The sequence below is a fragment of the Polistes canadensis genome, unplaced genomic scaffold (genome assembly GCF_001313835.1).
Source record: "Polistes canadensis isolate GaletaPanama2010 unplaced genomic scaffold, ASM131383v1 scaffold_22, whole genome shotgun sequence".
Taxonomy (NCBI): domain Eukaryota; kingdom Metazoa; phylum Arthropoda; class Insecta; order Hymenoptera; family Vespidae; genus Polistes; species Polistes canadensis.
The window spans coordinates 1,153,251-1,173,338 of NW_014569569.1; the positions used below are offsets into that span (position 1 = coordinate 1,153,251).

General features: G+C 32.6%; 3 protein-coding genes across 5 annotated transcripts; 1 reads left to right on the forward strand and 2 right to left on the reverse strand.

The window, feature by feature from the left end:
* Window positions 1–1,255: 1,255 nt before the first annotated feature.
* LOC106794061 lies at window positions 1,256–9,227 on the reverse strand. 2 transcript variants are annotated; one of them, XM_014761470.1, is made up of 3 exons: window positions 8,963–9,227; window positions 8,068–8,664; window positions 1,256–7,448 (listed from the first exon to the last, which is right to left on the reverse strand). In XM_014761470.1, exon 3 carries the CDS (start codon window positions 7,417–7,419, stop codon window positions 2,026–2,028), a length of 5,394 nt encoding a protein of 1,797 aa, XP_014616956.1. In that variant the 5' UTR covers window positions 7,420–7,448; window positions 8,068–8,664; window positions 8,963–9,227; the 3' UTR covers window positions 1,256–2,025. The 2 variants fall into 2 exon arrangements, with proteins under 2 accessions (XP_014616956.1, XP_014616955.1); XM_014761469.1 differs by lacking the exon at window positions 8,963–9,227 and having other exon boundaries at window positions 8,068–8,736.
* Window positions 9,228–9,785: 558 nt separating this feature from the next.
* Window positions 9,786–12,862, forward strand: LOC106794059 (probable histone-binding protein Caf1). The gene is made up of 5 exons (XM_014761467.1): window positions 9,786–9,941; window positions 10,436–10,934; window positions 11,018–11,275; window positions 11,359–11,686; window positions 11,779–12,862. The coding sequence occupies exons 1-5, from the start codon at window positions 9,923–9,925 to the stop codon at window positions 11,956–11,958; spliced, it is 1,284 nt and encodes a 427-aa protein (XP_014616953.1). The 5' UTR covers window positions 9,786–9,922; the 3' UTR covers window positions 11,959–12,862.
* LOC106794058 (slowpoke-binding protein) lies at window positions 12,268–19,412 on the reverse strand. Of its 2 annotated transcripts, XM_014761466.1 has the most exons (10): window positions 19,100–19,410; window positions 18,543–18,941; window positions 15,648–15,817; window positions 15,231–15,496; window positions 14,838–15,132; window positions 14,650–14,741; window positions 14,204–14,329; window positions 14,049–14,122; window positions 13,713–13,763; window positions 12,268–13,621 (listed from the first exon to the last, which is right to left on the reverse strand). In XM_014761466.1, coding segments are annotated over exons 2-10 (1,413 nt in total). In that variant the 5' UTR covers window positions 18,881–18,941; window positions 19,100–19,410; the 3' UTR covers window positions 12,268–13,620. The 2 variants fall into 2 exon arrangements, with proteins under 2 accessions (XP_014616952.1, XP_014616951.1); XM_014761465.1 differs by lacking the exon at window positions 13,713–13,763 and having other exon boundaries at window positions 19,100–19,412.
* Between the last annotated feature and the right edge of the window lie 676 nt (window positions 19,413–20,088).

Sequence of the window (20,088 nt, forward strand, 5' to 3'; positions counted from 1 at the left end):
TGTCGCATTGCCGATACGATTTTTTACTCAATTTTTCTTTTTTATATTTACATTATGAAAGCTATCTAAGGTAATAAAGAAAATGTGTTTGAAATATTGTGTCTATTATGTGTTACATATTTTAAATTAATTGTACAGGGGAAATAGGAGAGGACGACTTGCTTTAATCTAAAAGATTTGCGTTAATAGAAATATTTGAACTTACAATTGAAATGATCGCAGAGTTTATGATACCTCAAAGGGTTTTGTTTTTTAAATATTCTTATTAAAAGTACATAGGACATTAAGATTTACACGAACCGAAATCATTTCTTCAATGACAATAGAAGAATACTCCCTTTTCTTCTATATCCATTTCATAATAACTATCAATTGATTTAAAAAATTATATCACATTATTTATTTTGAATAATTTCGTGTTACGAGTAAAAGTCATTTTATATTTTGAAATATATTGAAAGAGAGAGTCAATGTATTATGTTAATAAGAACAAAATACTGGAATAATCTAATGAACGTTATGTTCCAAAAATGTTTCTTTCCAGAAGCTATAATAGAAGCGATAATATGCCGAGGAGGCATTATTTCGGCAGATTGCAGGAATAACTTTATGAAATGGACTTAAAGAAGTATAGGCAGAAATTGATCGAAAATTATATACTAACGATGTGCTGTATGATATTATACGATCAGCAATCGTATGTCTTGTGCCATCTTATGCGAATAATTATTACATCGCTCGTCCCATTAGGAACGCAATTTTCTTATCCGAGCTATACGATAGTTTTAACTGTAAATATTCATTTATTTGTTCATTTGATCTCAATACCATAGCAACGCAGTGACAGCGGTATGTCATTTTCTCATTTCTAATTTAAATGGAATATGCATCAATCAAGATTACGCCATTACGAATGGATTTATATTCTGTGAGAAAAATAATTAAAAATAATATTTATATATATATATATAATAGGCCCAATAACTGTTGAAGCGCTGAATTAGCATAGCAAGATGTTGAATTGCAGAGCCATTCATATCAATCATTGATAATAAAAAGCTTGTAGTGAAGAAGAACATCTTTTTTTCCTATTTTTTTTTCCTTATAACGCGTTATGCGATAGACTAGAAATAACGAAATATCCATTCGTTTTATGAACCCTTTACTTTTTCTTTTTTTCTCTTTTTGTTTTTATATCTAAAAGCGTGAAAAAGAATTATAAGAGAGAGAAAAAAAATAAGATCAACAATTTCAGACGACGAGAGTATCTATTTTATTTTATTTTTTTTATTTTTCGTAACGTTAACGCGTTAAGTAAATAACATCAAAGAAACTTAACACATTTCATTATAAAATCGAAGCTATTACGGTTATAAAAAAAAGCGACCGTGATTTGTATCAGTATCCCAATTTCACAACCGAAGTTTTTCATCAAAACCTAGAGTCAAGCACATGGTTAAATGATTGTTCGTACAATGGAGGCATGGACACCGCCAGCAGTGCCGACTGTCGGATCAGACGAAGCTGTAAATTGAATTCATAAAACAGTCCTCCCGTATTCATATCCCCGCGCGGGTTCCTCTTCACATTCAAGAAATTTGCATCCCTGGCGTGATGCAGTCTACAGTTCTAAAAACCGATGCTACACACCGCCTATCACCTAAATCGAATTTTATACACAGCACTTTAATCGTTAAAAGAAGTACAAACAAATGTACACAAGAAACCTTACTTCATTATTATAAACTTTAGAGCATATTTACAATTATATACAAACATTTTTGTTATTGGCTTAAGAAAAATATCAACATGGAACAGCGTATATCATTATTATTAATATTATTATTATTTTTTTTTGTTTTCATTTTTTGTTTGTTACCAAGAAGAAAAAAGGGTAAACGCTACGAGAGTACGTCTAAACTTAAATATTTTAAGTGAGCACGGTATTAAGATTTAAAACAACCACTCACAATATCCATAACATCTTTAGAAGACTGACAATGAAGTAGATACCGCGTATTGTTATCAATCGAAATAGTCCTCACTATTTTGCATGATACCATGTTTTTTCCTACAGTCTGGACAATACCACTTGCCCTTAGGGGGTATCATAATACCAACACACTCGAAATGAAACCATTCGATACGACAATCCCGACCGTCGCAAGCAATCATTTCGGACACCTCGTCGTAGGGACATTGACAGTAACAGTAAAGATTAACAGAACGTTCCGGAACCGAAGCGGTGCTCTCTGAAACTGAGTTACCCTGCGGTTGCTGATGCACTGACGTGTCAACGTCAGAACCACTAGATTCGCTACTAGTATCTGCTGGTTCCTCGGATTCTGTCGCAGACGTTGCCGTCACGTTCACAATAGGTTCTGGCTCAGCGACGTTTGCTCTATAAGCCACAGTCTTTCCACCAAAAGATAATCTTTGCGGCAAAGGTTTCGGTTGCGCCGCAGCTACGAAAGCCGGTGGTTCGACAACCTTCCTCCATTTCATTGTCGGTTGCTTTTCCGTTTCTTCGTCGCTGGAATCGCCGTAAAAACGTTTTGGTATACGTTTTCTCTTTGATGACCGTTTATTCTCCGTCTCAGAACCGCTACCACCGATATTCTGATTTACATGAGAATTAGATTCGACCGCCGCTACAGTCGTCTGAATATTATTCGTGATAAGATTCGGCGTCGACCTACCAAGCTGATGATGACTCATCACGGAGAAGTTCGAATTCTTTTGGTAATACACTTTAGGTATGTTAAGCTTCAATGATTCCACCATTGGAGGAACGACCCGTTGCTTAACTTTCTCACCTCGTTTACGTTTTTTTGTTTTTACTTTTTTCCTTTGTTGAAGTTGCTGATCCTCGACACTCGACGCTGGATTGGGTGAAGGAGTAACATAACTTTCGTCCGTAATACCATTATTTAAAGGAAGTACCGAATCAGTCGAAGCTGGTGCAACCTCTGCAAGTAATAACAGTTGATTTCGTTTCTCTGCCATTATTTTATTAGCGAGCTGCTGCGGATACTCGTCATAAAAGTCCTCGTCGGTTATGGTCTCATCCGTTTCCAAATCTGATTCTCTCAACAATAGTTTTGGAGCAGAAGTCGGTTCGATGGGTGCGTCGGTTACATCGACTACTGCTTCTTTATTTTCAGTTTCTGCTGGAATACCTTGTTCTTCTTGAACAACCTCTTTTTCCTTCTTGCGTTCTTTATTTTTCGACGATTTACGAGGAGAACTTTCCGATGCTGAACTATCGGAATCGGAGCTACTACTAGAACTCGAGGAACTACCAGAAGATGAGCTACTACAACTACAATTGGTACCACAGGAACAGCTGCTCGAATCGCTTTCACTAGAAGAATCACTCGAAGATGTACTACCATTTTGTTTTTTCTTTTTAGGGCTCTTTCCTTTTTTTTTATTTACATCGCTCTCACAGCCAGTATTTTGTTGTGCTAAACTACCAGCGGATGGACTTCTTTGAAGCTTATCAGAGTAATCAGAGATATCTGCATTATTTGTTCCTTTTTCATCTTCTTTCATTCCATCCTCAGTATTTTTATCTTTTTCTGACCATACGATGCAATAATCATGATCAGCCAAAACTATGCTCCTTAAATATGCAACATCTATTTCAGGTCCGGTTTCTTTGTTGGATAAATTTGCTGACTCTTGCATCTCTAAACTAGCTGCATATGTTTTGAAATTATCCCAAATACCATCCATTATTTTCGCTTCCTGTTTCTTTTCCTCTTCGTTTTCTTCTTCATCCACTATATTATCGTTTGTTTGTACTGGTGATTCTACTTTAGCAGATGTTGCAAGTGATACTGTTTCTTCTGTTTTCTGTTCTATTATTTCATTTTTTTCTGCACTTTCCTCATTCTTTTTCGAATCATCCTTTGTTTCTTCCATTTCGCTTTCACTTTCTGAGGATAAATTGAGCGGTGGTAAATCATAAACATCAACTACTTTTTTCATAGTCTCTTTCACATCTTTTGTATCATTTGAGGTGGTCGACATAATATCTACGTTAGTTGTTTTTTCTTTGTCAGATTTGTCATTATCAACCAAAATTTGATTGTTTGCTGCATCTACCGTGCAAACATCTATTAGTAATGGTTCTTTATGACTTTCTTCATGTTTAGCTAAGAGCCTTTGCGAGATAAAACGACTTGTACATTTGCTACAACTATATGGTTGATCTCCTGAATGTAATCTCTTATGAACTTTTAATGCTACAGCTCGACTAAAGCTAGAACCACATTCTTCGCAAACGAAAGCTGTAGGTGGTATACAGAAATGATAAATATGTGGCCATTTCTTTTGTAAACATTTTTTACATAAAACACTCTCAGTACCATGCTTCCAGAAAAGGTGTTTTGTAATGTCAGGTTTATTTCTATATGCAATACCACATCGATAACACAAATGATGAAGTTTGTGTTTCCATACATGATTTGACAATCGTTGTTGATTTCCAGTAGTCTCCAAACATACATCACAAGCATGATGACTCTTTCTTAGATGTACCATTAATCTGAATGCCGATGGAAGACTACTAATAGAACAAAGACAACATCTATACTTGACACTCATATTCGGTAAATATATGCCTGGACATAAATGACACAACAATTCACTGTAACTATAAAACGTTGATTTACACATTATACAAATTAAAATTGTTTTCTGATGCATTTTTCTGTGATGAGAATATAGTTCTTTATGTATTGTAGAATTATATCTACAATGAAAACACTCGTACGTCCTAAAAGTTTGAATATTATAGGTACCATTTGTGCTGCTGTACGTGTCAAGATTGAAAAAATTAGTTTCTTGTTCATCAAGTGACTTTTTAACTCTTACTGTAAATTGCTCTGGTTGTATGATTATAGCTGGATGCTGTGGATGAAATTTATGTTCAGCTAACATATGTAATCCTAATTGTTTTCCATTGACAGCTATATGGCGTGCGTGATTGCAGTAGACACATAATGGACTGGCTGCTTCTATACATTTTTTCAGTAAGTCTTCTAACTTTGTACTATCTAATGTACCTTCCACATTAAGGTCTATAGGTGGGACATCTTCTCCAGCTAAGATTATTCCATCGTTCGATTGAGATACTAATTCCGAATTTACGATATTTTTTGTCGCATCATTATTATATTGTTCTGTTGTTGTGCTGAGTTCAACTTTTGCATTATCACCTATTGTAAATCCCTCTTTCTCTTCGTAAGCATTAGTATTTTCTTGAATTTCCGTACTTCCTTTAGCTTTTACTCTATCTTCTGACTGATATAATTCTTTAATATCATCTTCTGCATTACTATCTACTACAGCTAATTTATAACTATCGGAATCGCTATCAGCTTCGTTTATTTGATTACATCCTATACTAACTTTATCTTTCTGAGTAAAACCTAAAAGTTTTTCATCCGATGATGAATCTTCTTCTGCATTGTTATTCTCTTCGGAATCTCTACTAATATTATGAGTTTCTATACTTGCCGTCGAACTTACAGAAAATTGCGAATTCTTATTTGTACAAATTTTAATTACTAAACTTCTATCAGATACAGGGGCAGTATTAAATGAAACTGATGTTTGAGATTCTGTAGGCGGCGCAGCCTCCACATGTTTACTACCATCATCAGGATACTCTTCCTTTGGTTGAAGATCCTGTTGTGATTCATGTTGAGGACTAAACAATGATCTACTAATTGGACTATGAACAGGACTTGACGATGAGTGAGACTCTGAATCAGATTTTGTTTTTGACATTTCTAACGTTTCATTTTGTTCCATAGTATCTGTTTCTTTTTTCATTTGATGTTCGGAATTGGTTTCATGTGATTCTTCATTAATTGTGGGTTCTAAAGGAATGCTATTTTCAGTCTCCGATTCTGTCTTATTATTTATGTCTGCTGCATCAGACTGATTTGCATTTTCGTTTGGTATATCTTCATCATCTTCTGTGTCATTTGTACAACGTGAAACCTCCATAATTGTTTGAGTTATACTATCATAAGGTTCAATTTGGTTATTATTTGGAGTCTGTGATTTTTCTGAAGATGTTTTCGTTACAGAATGACTATGATCTTTCTGTTCTATTTCGCTGGTACATGATTCATCAATACATTTAGATACTTCCATTATTGTTTCTAATACTGTATCTCTAGCTATATTAACTGCTGTCTCATCTTGTACATTTCTATCTCTAATTACTGTACTATCCGAAGAAAGTTGATTTTCGCTGGATTGAGTAATCCCTACCTTAGCATTAACTTTTTTCGCATTTTGTTGACATGAATTAGATATACTTTTCTCCCCATATTTATTTCTATTATTTTTAATCACTTTCTTTGATGTTCCTTTATTATTCATGTTTGATGGTTTCTCAATAGGAATTGCTGATACCGTTTCTGTTTGTGTAGTCATTGTAACAGGCACCATAGGATTTGCATCTTTATTAGGTTCAACCGCTAGTGCACAAGTCTTCGTATTTGAACTTGTTTGAAATAAATTGCACACATTTGTAGTATCTTCCTGTTTATTCAAAGGAGAACAATAGTGGCTACTGAAATTATCTGTTTCAGAAAACATCTTCTCACAAGTACAACAAATCAAATAACATGATCCTTTGAAAGCACTGTAAAAGTCTTCGACAGTGTTAAATCCCATATGTGGTATGCTATGAGTCTTATACAAATGATAAGATAATCTTTCTGCTTGTCCAAACATTCCTAAACAAAACAGACATATATGACGTTTATGTATATCTCTCATATGTAAAAACAAATTCCAATTTTCAAAGTATGTTTCACAAGCTGAGCACAAATAAACTTTCCTTGCAATTTTAAAATTAGGAGGGTGCGACTGAGAGGATGTTTCAGAAGTGCTCGGTAATCCTTGCATCGGTGCCATGGCAATATTACACACACACTGACTTTGCTTTAAATTCAAATTTGTCGAAGAATAACACTTGGAACACTTTATCTTTGAAGAAGGTTGAAGACCCAAATATTGAGCATACTCTGTTATCTTCCCCCTTTTATTTTCTGTTCTTTTCTCTTTAGTAATTTTCGATGATACATTAGGATGAGATACTTGCTCTTGAGAACTTTTAGATGCAACCGATTGTGTTTCCTGAGCTTGAGCCAAGATACGTTTCTTAAAACCTTTGAATACACTTTTTGATCCGCTACTGGTATTCCTACTTGGTGAGTCTTTAGGAGTTACTATATTATATCTACTTATTCGTCTCTCTTCTTCGATCGTATCGATATACACGTTATCAACAGAATGTTTTAAAGTATTGCCAAATGTTGGATCTTTGAGTTGTTGATCTTCCAAAATACTCCACATGTCCATAATTTTACTCTCACCATCTTCATCTTCCATAATAATGCAGACTGCTAAAACAATGTTACCTGAAATAAAAAAATCAAATTTTGTAACTTTTGTTAAAAATATTTCGTTTATAGAAAAAAAAAAAAAAATATAAAAATAATTCACAGAGATATAGATATAAAATGTAGATATAAAAAGAGTAAACTATGTCACGTGCAATAGCTTGGATAAAAACATTATGAAGTTTTATCTCAATTAAATAGTTATTAATAATAATAAGACAATTATTTATATATAAAAGAAAGTAATAAAAAATTATTCATTTTAATCGTACATTAAATCATCCAAGAATACAAATAATATTAATCATATAACCTCATACATTTATAAAACTAAATATCATTTTTTACAAATAATGATTGACCTAGAATAAGCTAATTTAACATTTTATGGAATTAACCATTTCACCATATCATGTAATTAATTGCATTTAAAGCTTAACTCTGATGCATGATAGATTTATTACGAATATTTGATAAAACTGTTAGAAATTATTATTTTCCTACCCAAGACATAAATGAATACTTGATCATAACTTTTAGGAAGAATTTAATGAACAACTTCATACAGATCACAAAAGGAAAAGCTTAAATAAGACTAGAGAAAAAAAAGGAAAAATATAAATGTGAAGATCCTTACCTGCATTAATTTAAGAACGCAAACGTTTTCTCCGAGATACGTAAACTGTGTTTCGTAAAAAATCTTGGTTGAAAACATTATGAAGTCTCATACATGATGCTGCATACTTTAATTTTCCCTCCTTGGCCGGTGTGTCAAAGCCGAAAGAATGATCGAACTCGCGTTAAAGATGAAGCACATAAGCTAAACAATGATGATAAATTATTAGAAGTTAACGACGACGTAGAGTCCGAGAGTGACCGGTCGGCGAGGTCGAACAGTAAAAGAAAGAACGGCGCGTAACTTTTTTACTCCTTGTGAAGGGCTTTACTTCGAATCACTAGCCCGGACTCTTTTCACTTTTCGGTACAGTCCTGCTCAAATTCGTTCTTCGTGTTTTTCCTTAGAAAATATGTGAGATCGACTGTACGCGGATATCTCGATAACGCTCGTAAATGATAATACAAAGCGTTTTACTATCCGTGATCAACCACGAACCGCGCCGAAAAGGTTAGTAAAATGGCGTCATATCAATCAGTGCAGTCTCGTCGGTGCCTTCCAACTCGTCGTCCCCAGTGATGCCACCTTTTGTCATGATCCATCTCAACCTCAAAAGATCTTCAATAGAGAAAGAGGGAAACAGTAATAATACAGATGAGAGAGAGAGAGAGAGAGAGAGAGAGAGAGAGAGAGACGGGAGCATGGGAAAATGAAAAAGCAAGACAAATAGATATATAGAAATAAGAGAGAGAGAGAGAGAGAGAGAGAGAAAGAGAGGGGGAGACGCAAAATAAGGTTAAGCCGAATTCGTTTGAGATCGAGTTATATGCTCTGATGCGCTTAGAGTCCGTAAAAATAAAAAATTGATTGTGGATGTTTTTAATGCAAGCACGAATTTTGTTCTTGCCTGGCGTACCACGGCTATCATGTGAAAACTCGATACACGAATCGACGACATTTCTCGTGGACGCCCAACGTAGTGTCCCATACTACCACCTTTCACACATTATTCTACCCCACGTATATACGCCATCTAGTGCATCGGAAGCGTTATCCTCTGGTTAACGAACTTTTCCATTCATGCTTTGTCATTTTTCGAATTTATATATGACGCCTTTTAACAATTTATAACAAATATGCAATAATTATATTCCGTTCTTTTCAATAACGATACATTGTTGTAGATAAATTTGACTTCTATAACAAGACAAAAAAAACGAATACGAATATATTATATCTATATATAAGATTATATTTTGATAACAATTGAAATACATTATATCGTTAATGAATAAATATTAGCAAATCTATTACTAACGATTCTATAATTGCAATTCATATTAATTTATATACTTCTTTTTCCATTCCACAAATTTTCCATCGTCATGCTGTGTACTGACAATCAAACGTTCAATGTTTTTTGTTGCAACATGGCGATATCTAGCGTCAAAAAAGCGAAATATTAAAAATATTTACAAATAATACTATGATGTTAATATATGCTTCTGTTCAATAATTTTATACAATAAAATTATTATAGATTGTAATGTATTATATTGTTTAAATTTCAATATGATTAGGTTTATAATACTTGAACAAGTTGTGTTTGAAAATATACCAATAACTAAGCTCCATTGAAATAGCTTCCTCATTGGTCAATTTTACGCAAAATGTCCAGCGTGTAGATAATTTGAAATTGATGTGCATTGGAATGCCTTTTATTTTCATATTCGAAGATCAGTATATGAAATATTTTACGACCGGTCCCTCGAGGCTAAAGTACCGGGCTGTGTGCATCGTGGCTTTTTGGCGGGCGTTATTTCTTTGGCGGTTTCTTGAGTCTTACTTTCAAAGCTGAAGTATAAAAAACGTATAAATGGGTGATAAGGACGGTGGTAAGAAAATATCTGATATACGATATCATTAATATCAAGTTTATCTTTAAACATAACTATTAATTGGTTATTTTTTTTAAAGGACGCTTCTTTACCCGGTATCATAAACAATGCCGTTTTCTTATATCAAATTTCAACTTATCAAAATTGTTTAACGTTGTATTTTAATAATCAATTTCTTAAGTTTTTGAAACATATTAAAGTAGATTAGATTTTTTCTTTAAAATATATTAAAAAATCTATTTAATTAAAAAATACTGTTTAATCATCCTATATATATTTCTATAATAATTAGATAGTATATTAAATTTGACTTATTTTTCTATTTCTATTAAACAGTTTTATTATAATTTTATCAATTATTAATTTTATTAATTATTCATTTTTATTTCATATTGTTATCAATGATAAATTAAAAAATATATGGATAAGATAAAGAATAAGATTTCTCTTGTATAAAAACTCAACAATATATTCATATTTTATTATTTTAGAAACTTTCGATGATGCTGTCGAAGAACGTGTTATTAATGAAGAATACAAAATATGGAAAAAGAATACACCCTTTTTATATGATCTTGTAATGACACATGCTTTGGAATGGCCGTCTTTAACTGCACAGTGGTTACCGGATGTAACTAGACCAGAAGGAAAAGATTATACCGTTCATCGTTTGATCCTTGGTACACATACATCGGATGAACAAAATCATTTGTTAATAGCGAGTGTTCAATTACCTAATGAAGATGCTCAGTTTGATGCTTCCCATTATGATAACGAAAAGGGTGAATTTGGTGGGTTTGGTTCTGTAAGTGGAAAAATAGAAATTGAAATTAAAATTAATCATGAGGGAGAAGTAAATAGAGCAAGATACATGCCACAAAATCCTTGCGTTATTGCTACAAAAACTCCATCAAGCGATGTTTTAGTATTCGATTACACCAAACATCCTAGCAAGCCAGATCCAAATGGTGAATGTCATCCAGATTTAAGGTAAACATTTATATCTTTTGTGTTTAATATATAATATATTTAAGTCATTATTTGTTATGTTATACATTAATGTATTCATTTAGGTTACAAGGACATCAAAAAGAAGGTTATGGATTATCATGGAATCCAAATCTTAATGGCTATTTGTTGAGCGCATCAGATGATCATACAATCTGTTTATGGGATATCAATGCTACTCCCAAAGAAAATCGAGTGATTGATGCAAAGACTATTTTTACAGGACATACTGCTGTTGTAGAGGATGTTGCATGGCATTTGTTGCATGAATCTCTTTTTGGTTCAGTTGCGGATGATCAAAAATTGATGATTTGGGATACGAGGTACATATAATAATATAAATGTTTTAATTAATAACATTATATATCTGATATATCTTAATATATAAAAATGTTTATTATTACAGATGTAATAATACTAGTAAACCGAGTCATACAGTGAACGCTCATACCGCAGAAGTTAATTGTTTAAGTTTCAATCCATATTCAGAATTTATCCTTGCTACTGGTAGTGCGGATAAAACAGTAGCTTTATGGGATTTAAGGAATTTAAAATTAAAATTACATTCTTTTGAATCTCATAAAGATGAAATTTTCCAAGTTCAATGGTCACCACACAATGAAACCATATTAGCAAGTAGCGGTACGGATAGACGTTTACATGTTTGGGATCTTAGCAAAATTGGAGAAGAACAATCTACTGAAGATGCTGAAGATGGACCACCAGAGTTATTGGTAATTTATTTATTATAAATCATCGTTATAAATATATATATATATATATAAATAATCTGATAAATTAATATATTTCTTTTTCTCTTATATAGTTCATACATGGTGGACATACCGCAAAGATAAGTGATTTTTCATGGAATCCTAATGAACCTTGGGTAATATGTTCAGTGTCGGAAGATAACATAATGCAAGTTTGGCAAATGGCAGAAAATATATATAATGATGAAGAACCGGATACACCAGCTAGTGAACTTGAAGCTGGGGCTTCATAAATTGAAAGAATAATTTATAAAATCATCTAACATGGTTTAACAAGGTTAAGAAGTACTTCTGGCTAGTACTATTGACTACTGAAAAGAACATTATTGAATTATAAACATTAGAATTGGTGATTTATATATTTGTAAAACTTAAGAAAAAAGAAACAAAAAAAAACTGTGTGGTTTAAGTTATAACATTATGGAAGAGCAATAATATTTTAGTTCTCCATTAATTTTTATTACTTTTGTTTGGTTTTTTTTTCTTTTTTATTACGATTACATTAATCTTAATCTTTCACATCAAAACGCATATCTATTAAAATTTTTTTAAATGCATGTAATTGCGAGAAATGCAAAGTACTGGTTCATTGATTAAGTATCAGTACTGTATATTTGTAAAAACGTTCTATCATAGGCTTACTGCGTACATTAACGAAAGAATTTATTTTTTAATTAACTTGTATCAATCAATCAATATAGTATAATATTGTTTCTGCTCGTATAATGTATAAATTTTTTGTTTTGTTTTTTATCACTTATTTGTTGAACAAATATTTTGATAATTTCACACCTGTTTAACAATTGAAAGAATTTACAAAACAAGCGTTATATAAGTGTATTGTGCAAGTTAATTAATATTACGTTCTCGTATTATTTTTTTTGTAACTATATACAATAATAAACAGATTTAATAATAAACGAATTTATATTTATCAGCAGTGAGCCTATCGGTGGTAATAGCGCGTTCTTACAATCAGCAAGTTGGGTTTTAGGGTAGCTCTTAAGTACATAGAAAATAAATGCTAAACATTCAGGCACTATGTCGTGTCGTGTCGTTCGATACAAGACCAAATTGGAACATAGGTTTGTATGAGAAATTACATTAGTGTGATAAAGAAATCTCTATTGACAATTTATTCATTCGTGTTTTATCTATTTTTTTTTCCTTTTTTTGTTTTTTAACTGTTACAAAATATCGGTTGTTAATAATTTTTATCGTAATTTCTGAATTTTTTTGTTTCAAACCATCTTGAACGACGAAATAATCATCTAAACAATTTAGTCCTAAAATCCACCCTGTATTAGATCCATGCTACAATAATAATAAGAATGTTGCATTAAATTTGAGAATGAGAAAGATGTGTAAACATCAGGTAATATTTAAAGCGATTACAATTTTAAAGTCAATATGATATATCTATTACATAAAATGTACATAAACAAATGTTTTATATACGTTTATAAGATAAATGGGGTTTAAAATAACCCATTGAAAATTTCCTGTAATCATTTTCATATTACTCAAAAAGGGATTGTTAAATATCAATTGTAAGCTTAGAATAATTTATCAAAATATCGTTCGCTTCAACACATATTAACGTGCGTTATTATCTTTGCTAGATGTTCCAGTTTATATCCCCTTTAAATATTTTTAATTATACAACTTTCTTCAATATTTTCGATTAGTCGCGAATAATAATTAAGATTTATTTATTTTGGCACTTATTATCGTTAATAGTAAAATTTGACAAGTGTATATAAGACGAAAAAATTGTTCCCCTATTATATGGTCGTGTTAGATAGTTCGTTGTATATTTGGACAAGAAGCGAATCCTGGTATTCGGCTTCGGGACTTTTCAATGATATCATATCTTTCGAATCTAAGTTCGTAAATCTGAAAAAAGTGAAATTTTCCGCTTAGAAATGAATCATTAGTCGTTTTTTTTTTATTAAATCAGGATCAATTAAATTATTCGAAATATTACCAAAACCTGTGTATCAATAGGATGTCGTTTATAGAACGCGACCTGTGTCGGCTATGCATGCAAAAATAAATAAAAAATTTTACAAAATATAAAAATTCATAAACGTTCGCAAAAATGAATGGAACGCGGTAAAACGCGTTTAGATAAAAATATGTAAGTATATATATATACATATGGTGTTATGTAATTGGTAATACAAGCGAACAGACCGTGATTATACATGTGTTTGTACCACCAGTTACAGAATATCTATATATATATATATATATATATATATATATATATATATGTTGTGCTGAAATATTTTCAAACTTGAAAACAACTCCGACAATTTACCTTTTACCTAAATTTTGTTGTTTTATACCATCCAAAAAATTGATTATTGAGGGTGTCAAGGCAGGACGAAATATCTGTGTGTTCAGATAATAATATATTTTTAGTATGATGTATTATGTCATCTTGTAATAAGATGACAATGCAAACATTCTTACCGTAACGGGTGCACAGCGCATTTCACGAAGGTCTATGTTTCGGAAGAGGTCGTGAATCAGAAGTTCTTCTATACTCGGATACCGATTTCTAGTCTCATCAAATATTATCTCAAGTAGTTCGATGACCTAAATGAGAGTACTCAGGTCAATACTCTTAATAAGAAAAAGAAAAGGAAAGAAAAGAAAAGAAAAGAAAATCGCGCATTGCGTGTTTGCGTTCAACCCTCTAGAACTTCGAAGTCCACATATAGATATCTATATTAATTCATATGTATATTCAAAAAATATAACGTTACAAATTTTTATTTAAAAAATACAAAATATTGAAGAAAAATTGTTCATATGTATATATATATATATATATAAAACAAGTAACTTTTGTCTGAAACCATATTTTCATTTGAAATCTGAATAAAAATAAAGTTATGGGGGGTTGAACGCGTTACCTGCGGATATGTATCGATATCCGAAAGATGCGCAGCGGTTGGTTTGAAGGAGCATAATTCGTAACCGGCGCACATTTCGAACAGCATGTGACCTGAATAGAAAAGAAGAATTCCAATCTTAGAGAATAGAAGGAGGACGTTTTTTTTTTCTTTTCCGTAATTATGTCGATCGAATGTTTTTTCCTTACCGAAACAGATCACGTCTACGGTGCTTGTTTTGGTCAATCGTGTTGTTACTATTGGATGTATTCTGCTTTTAAAACCTAAGAGGGTGTTTTCGAGACCGGCAAGACGAGCTACGCCATTCTGCACGACAACGTTTCCAGAGTGTAAATGAGAAACTACAGGAAATCCTCTTTCTTTAAGGAATACCAAAGCTTCCAATATCTGCCTACCCATCTGCTGGATTTGTGATAATGGTAGACCTTTACCACGAGAAGCATACTTTTGACTCCAATCATCGTTCCAGCAATTCCTTTCGATCTAAGAAACCCAACAACATAGTTATTGCGTTATAAATTAATAAAACTATAATTAACAAGTTTGACATTATTTTTTCAGATAATAGTTTTACAACTCACGCCGTATATGAGATCCTTAAGACTACCATGATTAATAGGTTGGATTAAGACAACGTAGTTGAGTTCTTCGTACTCGAGAAATTCCAGGCCGAATATAGGACAAATGTATGGATGTTGTAGAGCGAGAAATAAATTGTTAAGGATGTCTTTCGTCGACGGACAGATACTCAACGGACAATTTCTATTCAAGGGCATCAGAGTGATGAGTCTGTCAGTTTTGAGGGAAGTATCTCTTACAGCAAACCAGTGCTTGTCCACTCTCGATCCTAAAAGATACAAGAACTTACTTAAGAAAGAGAAAAGGAGTGAAACATAACATAAGAGAATTGTTTTTTGAATTCGATGAAATATGAATGTTCAAGCAACATAAGTGGCTTTCTCTAGGAATATTAACAATGAAACTTGCACGTAACTCACCGATGTTGTTGAGCTGTTTGATGAGAGTATACCGCGAGGTTCGTTGGATATAAGTCTGACAGATTGATAAAGCACGGTCTCTGGACCTTTTTTCCATTTCAACGTACTCGCCGACGTCCTCGCAAGCGGACGGTCCGTGACCCAGTGCCGTGTAGTGGTGTCGTCCATTTCTACGCCAGATACACACAAAATCCTGCTTAACCTCGTTTTTCTATGTCTTTTAAAATCGAACTTATGCGAACTAAATTATCTCGTATAAAATCATTTTATACGTCCTATTTAAAAAAAATCCTTTCATTCGTTTTTATTTCAAAGTAAACCTATAATATCCTACCTCCCCGGGTATTTGATATTTTTCTTTTTTTTATATATTCATATATACCGGGGGAATCAAAAGAAAGAAAAAAAGATTGAAATCCGGATAATGTTCCTAACGAAACAAAACGATTATATCTCTTGTTTCGTTTTCAGATGGAAATCATTTCCATTGGCAAAAGGTCGACTCCAATGATATCGTTTTTTAAAGTATCTCTCTCTTAGAGTTATGCATCCGTTATCAAGAGACGAGACGTAGGTATAGCTTGACCTCGTTCGATGAACCACTCTACTCTCTCTTTACCTTCAAGCTTACAAACGTATGAATGTTAAATCAGCTAAAGGAATATTTTATGCGAGAGCAGCACTTTTAATCGGCTCTCCTTAAAATCTCCTTCTTCTTCTAAAAATAGTCTTTTTTAATTAACGTTCTAAAAAAAAAAAAAAAAGAGGGAAAAACAAAAATGTTCTACCTGTCCTCTTCTTCTTTTTTTTCTTCTTCTTTCTCAACGTTTACGTTTATATGTTTTCCCGGTTGCGTTTCAATTCTGATTTCACTCGTTAATTCCTCTGGATCGGTTCTTAAGCGTTGCCAAAAGCGGATTAAATTTGCGAAGCAAGAATTACGAATTCGACGACGCGTATTATCATTATTACTATGCCATGCTGCTCTGCGACTGCAAAGGTTTCATCCAATAAAAGAAATGGTAGACACACGTCGATATCATATTGTACTATTGTTAAGTCTTTATAGATTTATTAATATTTCAAATCATTTCGCGGGATATTGTGCATTAATAAGTTCATTCGATCAAAAGGAATATAAATATATGAGTATCGATTTATCTTAAATAATACAACAAGAAAAAAGTTACGAAATGGTGTACGTATCTGTATGTTATTATTAACGATTATTATTCTATCGATCGTTAATTATTTTCAAATGAAAATATGTAAGTTACTTTGATGTGTTTTAATATTTGTTAAAATAATATAAATATGATGCGACACCGTTAAAACAGTGATCAATAAAACTTCGTTTTGATATACGGAGTACCACGTGACAAATGGAATAAATTCGTTTAAAAAAAATATTGGATGTTACCTTCTTTGTTCCGCAACAGGCTTTTTAAATATTCGAACATTAATATTTTGTTCGCATGCACGATGAACATTATCCTCGTATTTTTGTACGTCTGTCATTCGTTAAATTGAATTTATTTGATGTAATATGCTATTTGTAGGAAGTTAAGGATCCAACTAAAGTTTGACACGTACGACAATTATCCTGGCACATTATTTGTAAACAATTATTTCTAGTAGTAGTTACGATATCAATGTTCTCCCGATCGAGAACGAGACGATCAAAGAAGAAAACAATCTTTGTACCAAAGGTGTATAATCGATAAACGGAGTGAGACGCGGAAAGATCTTCTTGGAAGATACTTCAGATAAAACAATACCATCGAAGATCAATTTGAAAGACGGCGATAATCTCAATAGCTGCTAAAATCTTCTAAGAATCAGCTTCTATCAGCTACGATTTTAACAATATCGTCTGGTGCCAGGTTGCCTATTCAACAACCAATATGCGATCTTCGTTAGTTATCGATCGTCTCTCAACAGGGGGATTTTGAGATATGATAAATTTTGTAGAAAAATATATGTATTAAATACTGGAATATTGAAAAATAAATGATATGATAAAATTAAATTACATGTATATATATGTATGTATAAGTGCACTTAAATATTAATGGCATAAAATAGCGCATACAGTGCCGAACAAAAGTATTGGCACATTGGAATACATTTTTCTGTAAATTTCTAAAAAGTATATATTTTTCTTATTTTATTTTTTTTTCTTCTTAAATATATCTACCGAGTTTAAAGTTTTAACCATATAGTAAGCCATAGAAATTCAATTTAACAAAAAAATGTAACAAAAAATGCACAAGGGAGACCGTTTTTACTAGAAACATATTTTTAATTGTAAAAAAAGATATATTTTTTATCATACATTTACAATTTATCCACGGTTTAAATTATGATTTTATTTTTTTATAAATTTATTAAGGATACTACAAAAAAATGTTAGTTTCTTTCAATATTTTTGGTCGGTACTGTATGTACAAATAATAGGCTAAAGTTTAAGCGGATAGATAAAAGTGATCACACTTTTATCATATGCTAATATACATACATACATCATACATCTGCTAGTTCCCACGTGTTTTAAAGGATCATCGATTTTTTTATCGAAAGAGATGATAAAATAAAAATATTTACATTTATGTTCCACTTATCGGTAATTTGTATATGCATTTTTGATCAATTTATTACGTAAGAAAAATAATTAGTTTATTTATTAACGCGCGTGATATAGTACGATAAATTAGAAATAAATAATATTAAATGAAAATCGCGCGGGTGTAAAAATGAAATGGAATTTATCTTTCTCTAAAGTTTTCGTTAAAAAAAAAAAGAAAAACGAAATCGCGATCGTGCAAGTAGGGAATTGGATGTGTTACAAGAACGACATAAAAAAAAATAAAAAAGATTTGCAAAAAGTTCATTCACCTGATTTCATTTTGATCTCTGCATCCTCGCGCGGCAGAGACACGATTGAATAAAATTTTGGCTAAGTTGTCGATTTTGTTGGTCAATTGATAGCCCTTTTCCTCTTCGCTTTCGTCGTCCTCGATGCTTGCGCTTCTTCCACGTCTAAGGACACCACGGGCAGATACCATAGCTTCGGAATCAAGCTCAATGGCACTTTGAGTTCTGCGATTAACGGCACGTCGTTTCCGACGCGTCCTTGGTCTCTCCTGCCAGAATCTATCATGTCCGGTGACATCCGATTCACGATGGCTCTCACCCTCATCCTTTTTATTCAAGCTTTGATAAAGATTAAACATCTTCGGGATTCCTCGATTTTCTTGGATTAATGGATCGACGTCCTTGGTCCCAAGATTAATACTAGAACATTATCAATTTCACCATATTTGTTTCGTTCTTTTAATTTCGGGAACATTTCACTCGCGTTATTTTTCATTTAAACGTAAAGAAAATGTTGTTTGCATTTTTGTTTGTTTCTTTTTTTGTGTTTTACCTGAATCTTCTAATTTCATACGTACATATATAGATATATATATATATAGCCGATGTATTCTAGCGTTGGAGGCCTCTTTTGTGGAATAAAATTTAATTCGTTTTATTGAGGACGGATCATATTTGTGTTGGCCCTCGGCAACCCCGTTATTGACGAACAACGTTCGTCCGAGCAACGTTCCTCCAAATGCGAGAACCAAGTTGGTGCATCGAGGATGAGATGATGATACCGTGCGAATGCACCGGTTGCACTCGTCAGCAGGAGAAGCACTCGTGCAATGTTACCGGGTAGCGAGGATGGACGGGCACTGAGCGCCCAAGCCAAGCAGTGCGAGCTTGCACCGCCACAGTGGGAGCTTGCACCACCCCAGCCTGACACAGATTTGCCAGGACAAGTACTACTTACTTACTTTTTCCCTCGCTTGCTGCGCTCGCGCCAACAGAGATCGGAGGGTAACGTATGGATGATAACGTTTGGGGCTTCGCTACCACGGATATTTAACCGAATAAAGAGATTATCTTCTATTCTTCTATTTTCCAGATAAACATCTCACCTTTTAAGCAGATTTACATGACTATTATTCAAATTACATTAGTTTATCATAATCACAATATTACTGATCATTTAAGAGTTGCGATAATCGAATGATTGTAGGTAATAATCAAGAGGAATGATTAGAGTAATGTTATTATTACTGATCCTGTAAAATCTTTCTGAAATTGTTTATTATTTTTTTGTTAATATAAAAATGTTACATACGTAAATTTAGTATTATTGCTTTGCGGATTTGTTCTACTCTTGCGTAGTTTGAAAATTTGTTATCAGGAATGTAGGATATTCGTAGAGTTGATTACAGATCCCCATCCTGTTGCGTTTGCTTTTCTATATGTGTGTATATGTATGTATAATTATGCTGTAATGTAATGAAATTCGACCGAGGATTGAAAAGAATGTTATATTTTCTGTTAATATCATTTGGAAATAAACCTTTTTAAGTATTCCTCTGTGTGTATG

Bases quoted from the DNA above. Each gene is read 5' to 3' on its own strand.
- LOC106794061 (XM_014761470.1), bottom strand. From the start codon at position 7,419: ATGGAAGATGAAGATGGTGAGAGTAAAATTATGGACATGTGGAGTATT.
- LOC106794059 (XM_014761467.1), top strand. The intron at 11,276-11,358 runs GTACATATAATA...TTATTATTACAG, and splicing joins TTGATGATTTGGGATACGAG to ATGTAATAATACTAGTAAAC. The intron at 11,687-11,778 runs GTAATTTATTTA...TCTCTTATATAG, and splicing joins ATGGACCACCAGAGTTATTG to TTCATACATGGTGGACATAC.
- LOC106794058 (XM_014761465.1), bottom strand. From the start codon at position 18,880: ATGTTTAATCTTTATCAAAGCTTGAATAAAAAGGATGAGGGTGAGAGC. The intron at 15,133-15,230 runs GTGAGTTGTAAA...TGGGTTTCTTAG, and splicing joins TTAAGGATCTCATATACGGC to ATCGAAAGGAATTGCTGGAA. The intron at 13,622-14,048 runs GTAAATTGTCGG...CACTTTTTTCAG, and splicing joins CAACAAAATTTAGGTAAAAG to ATTTACGAACTTAGATTCGA.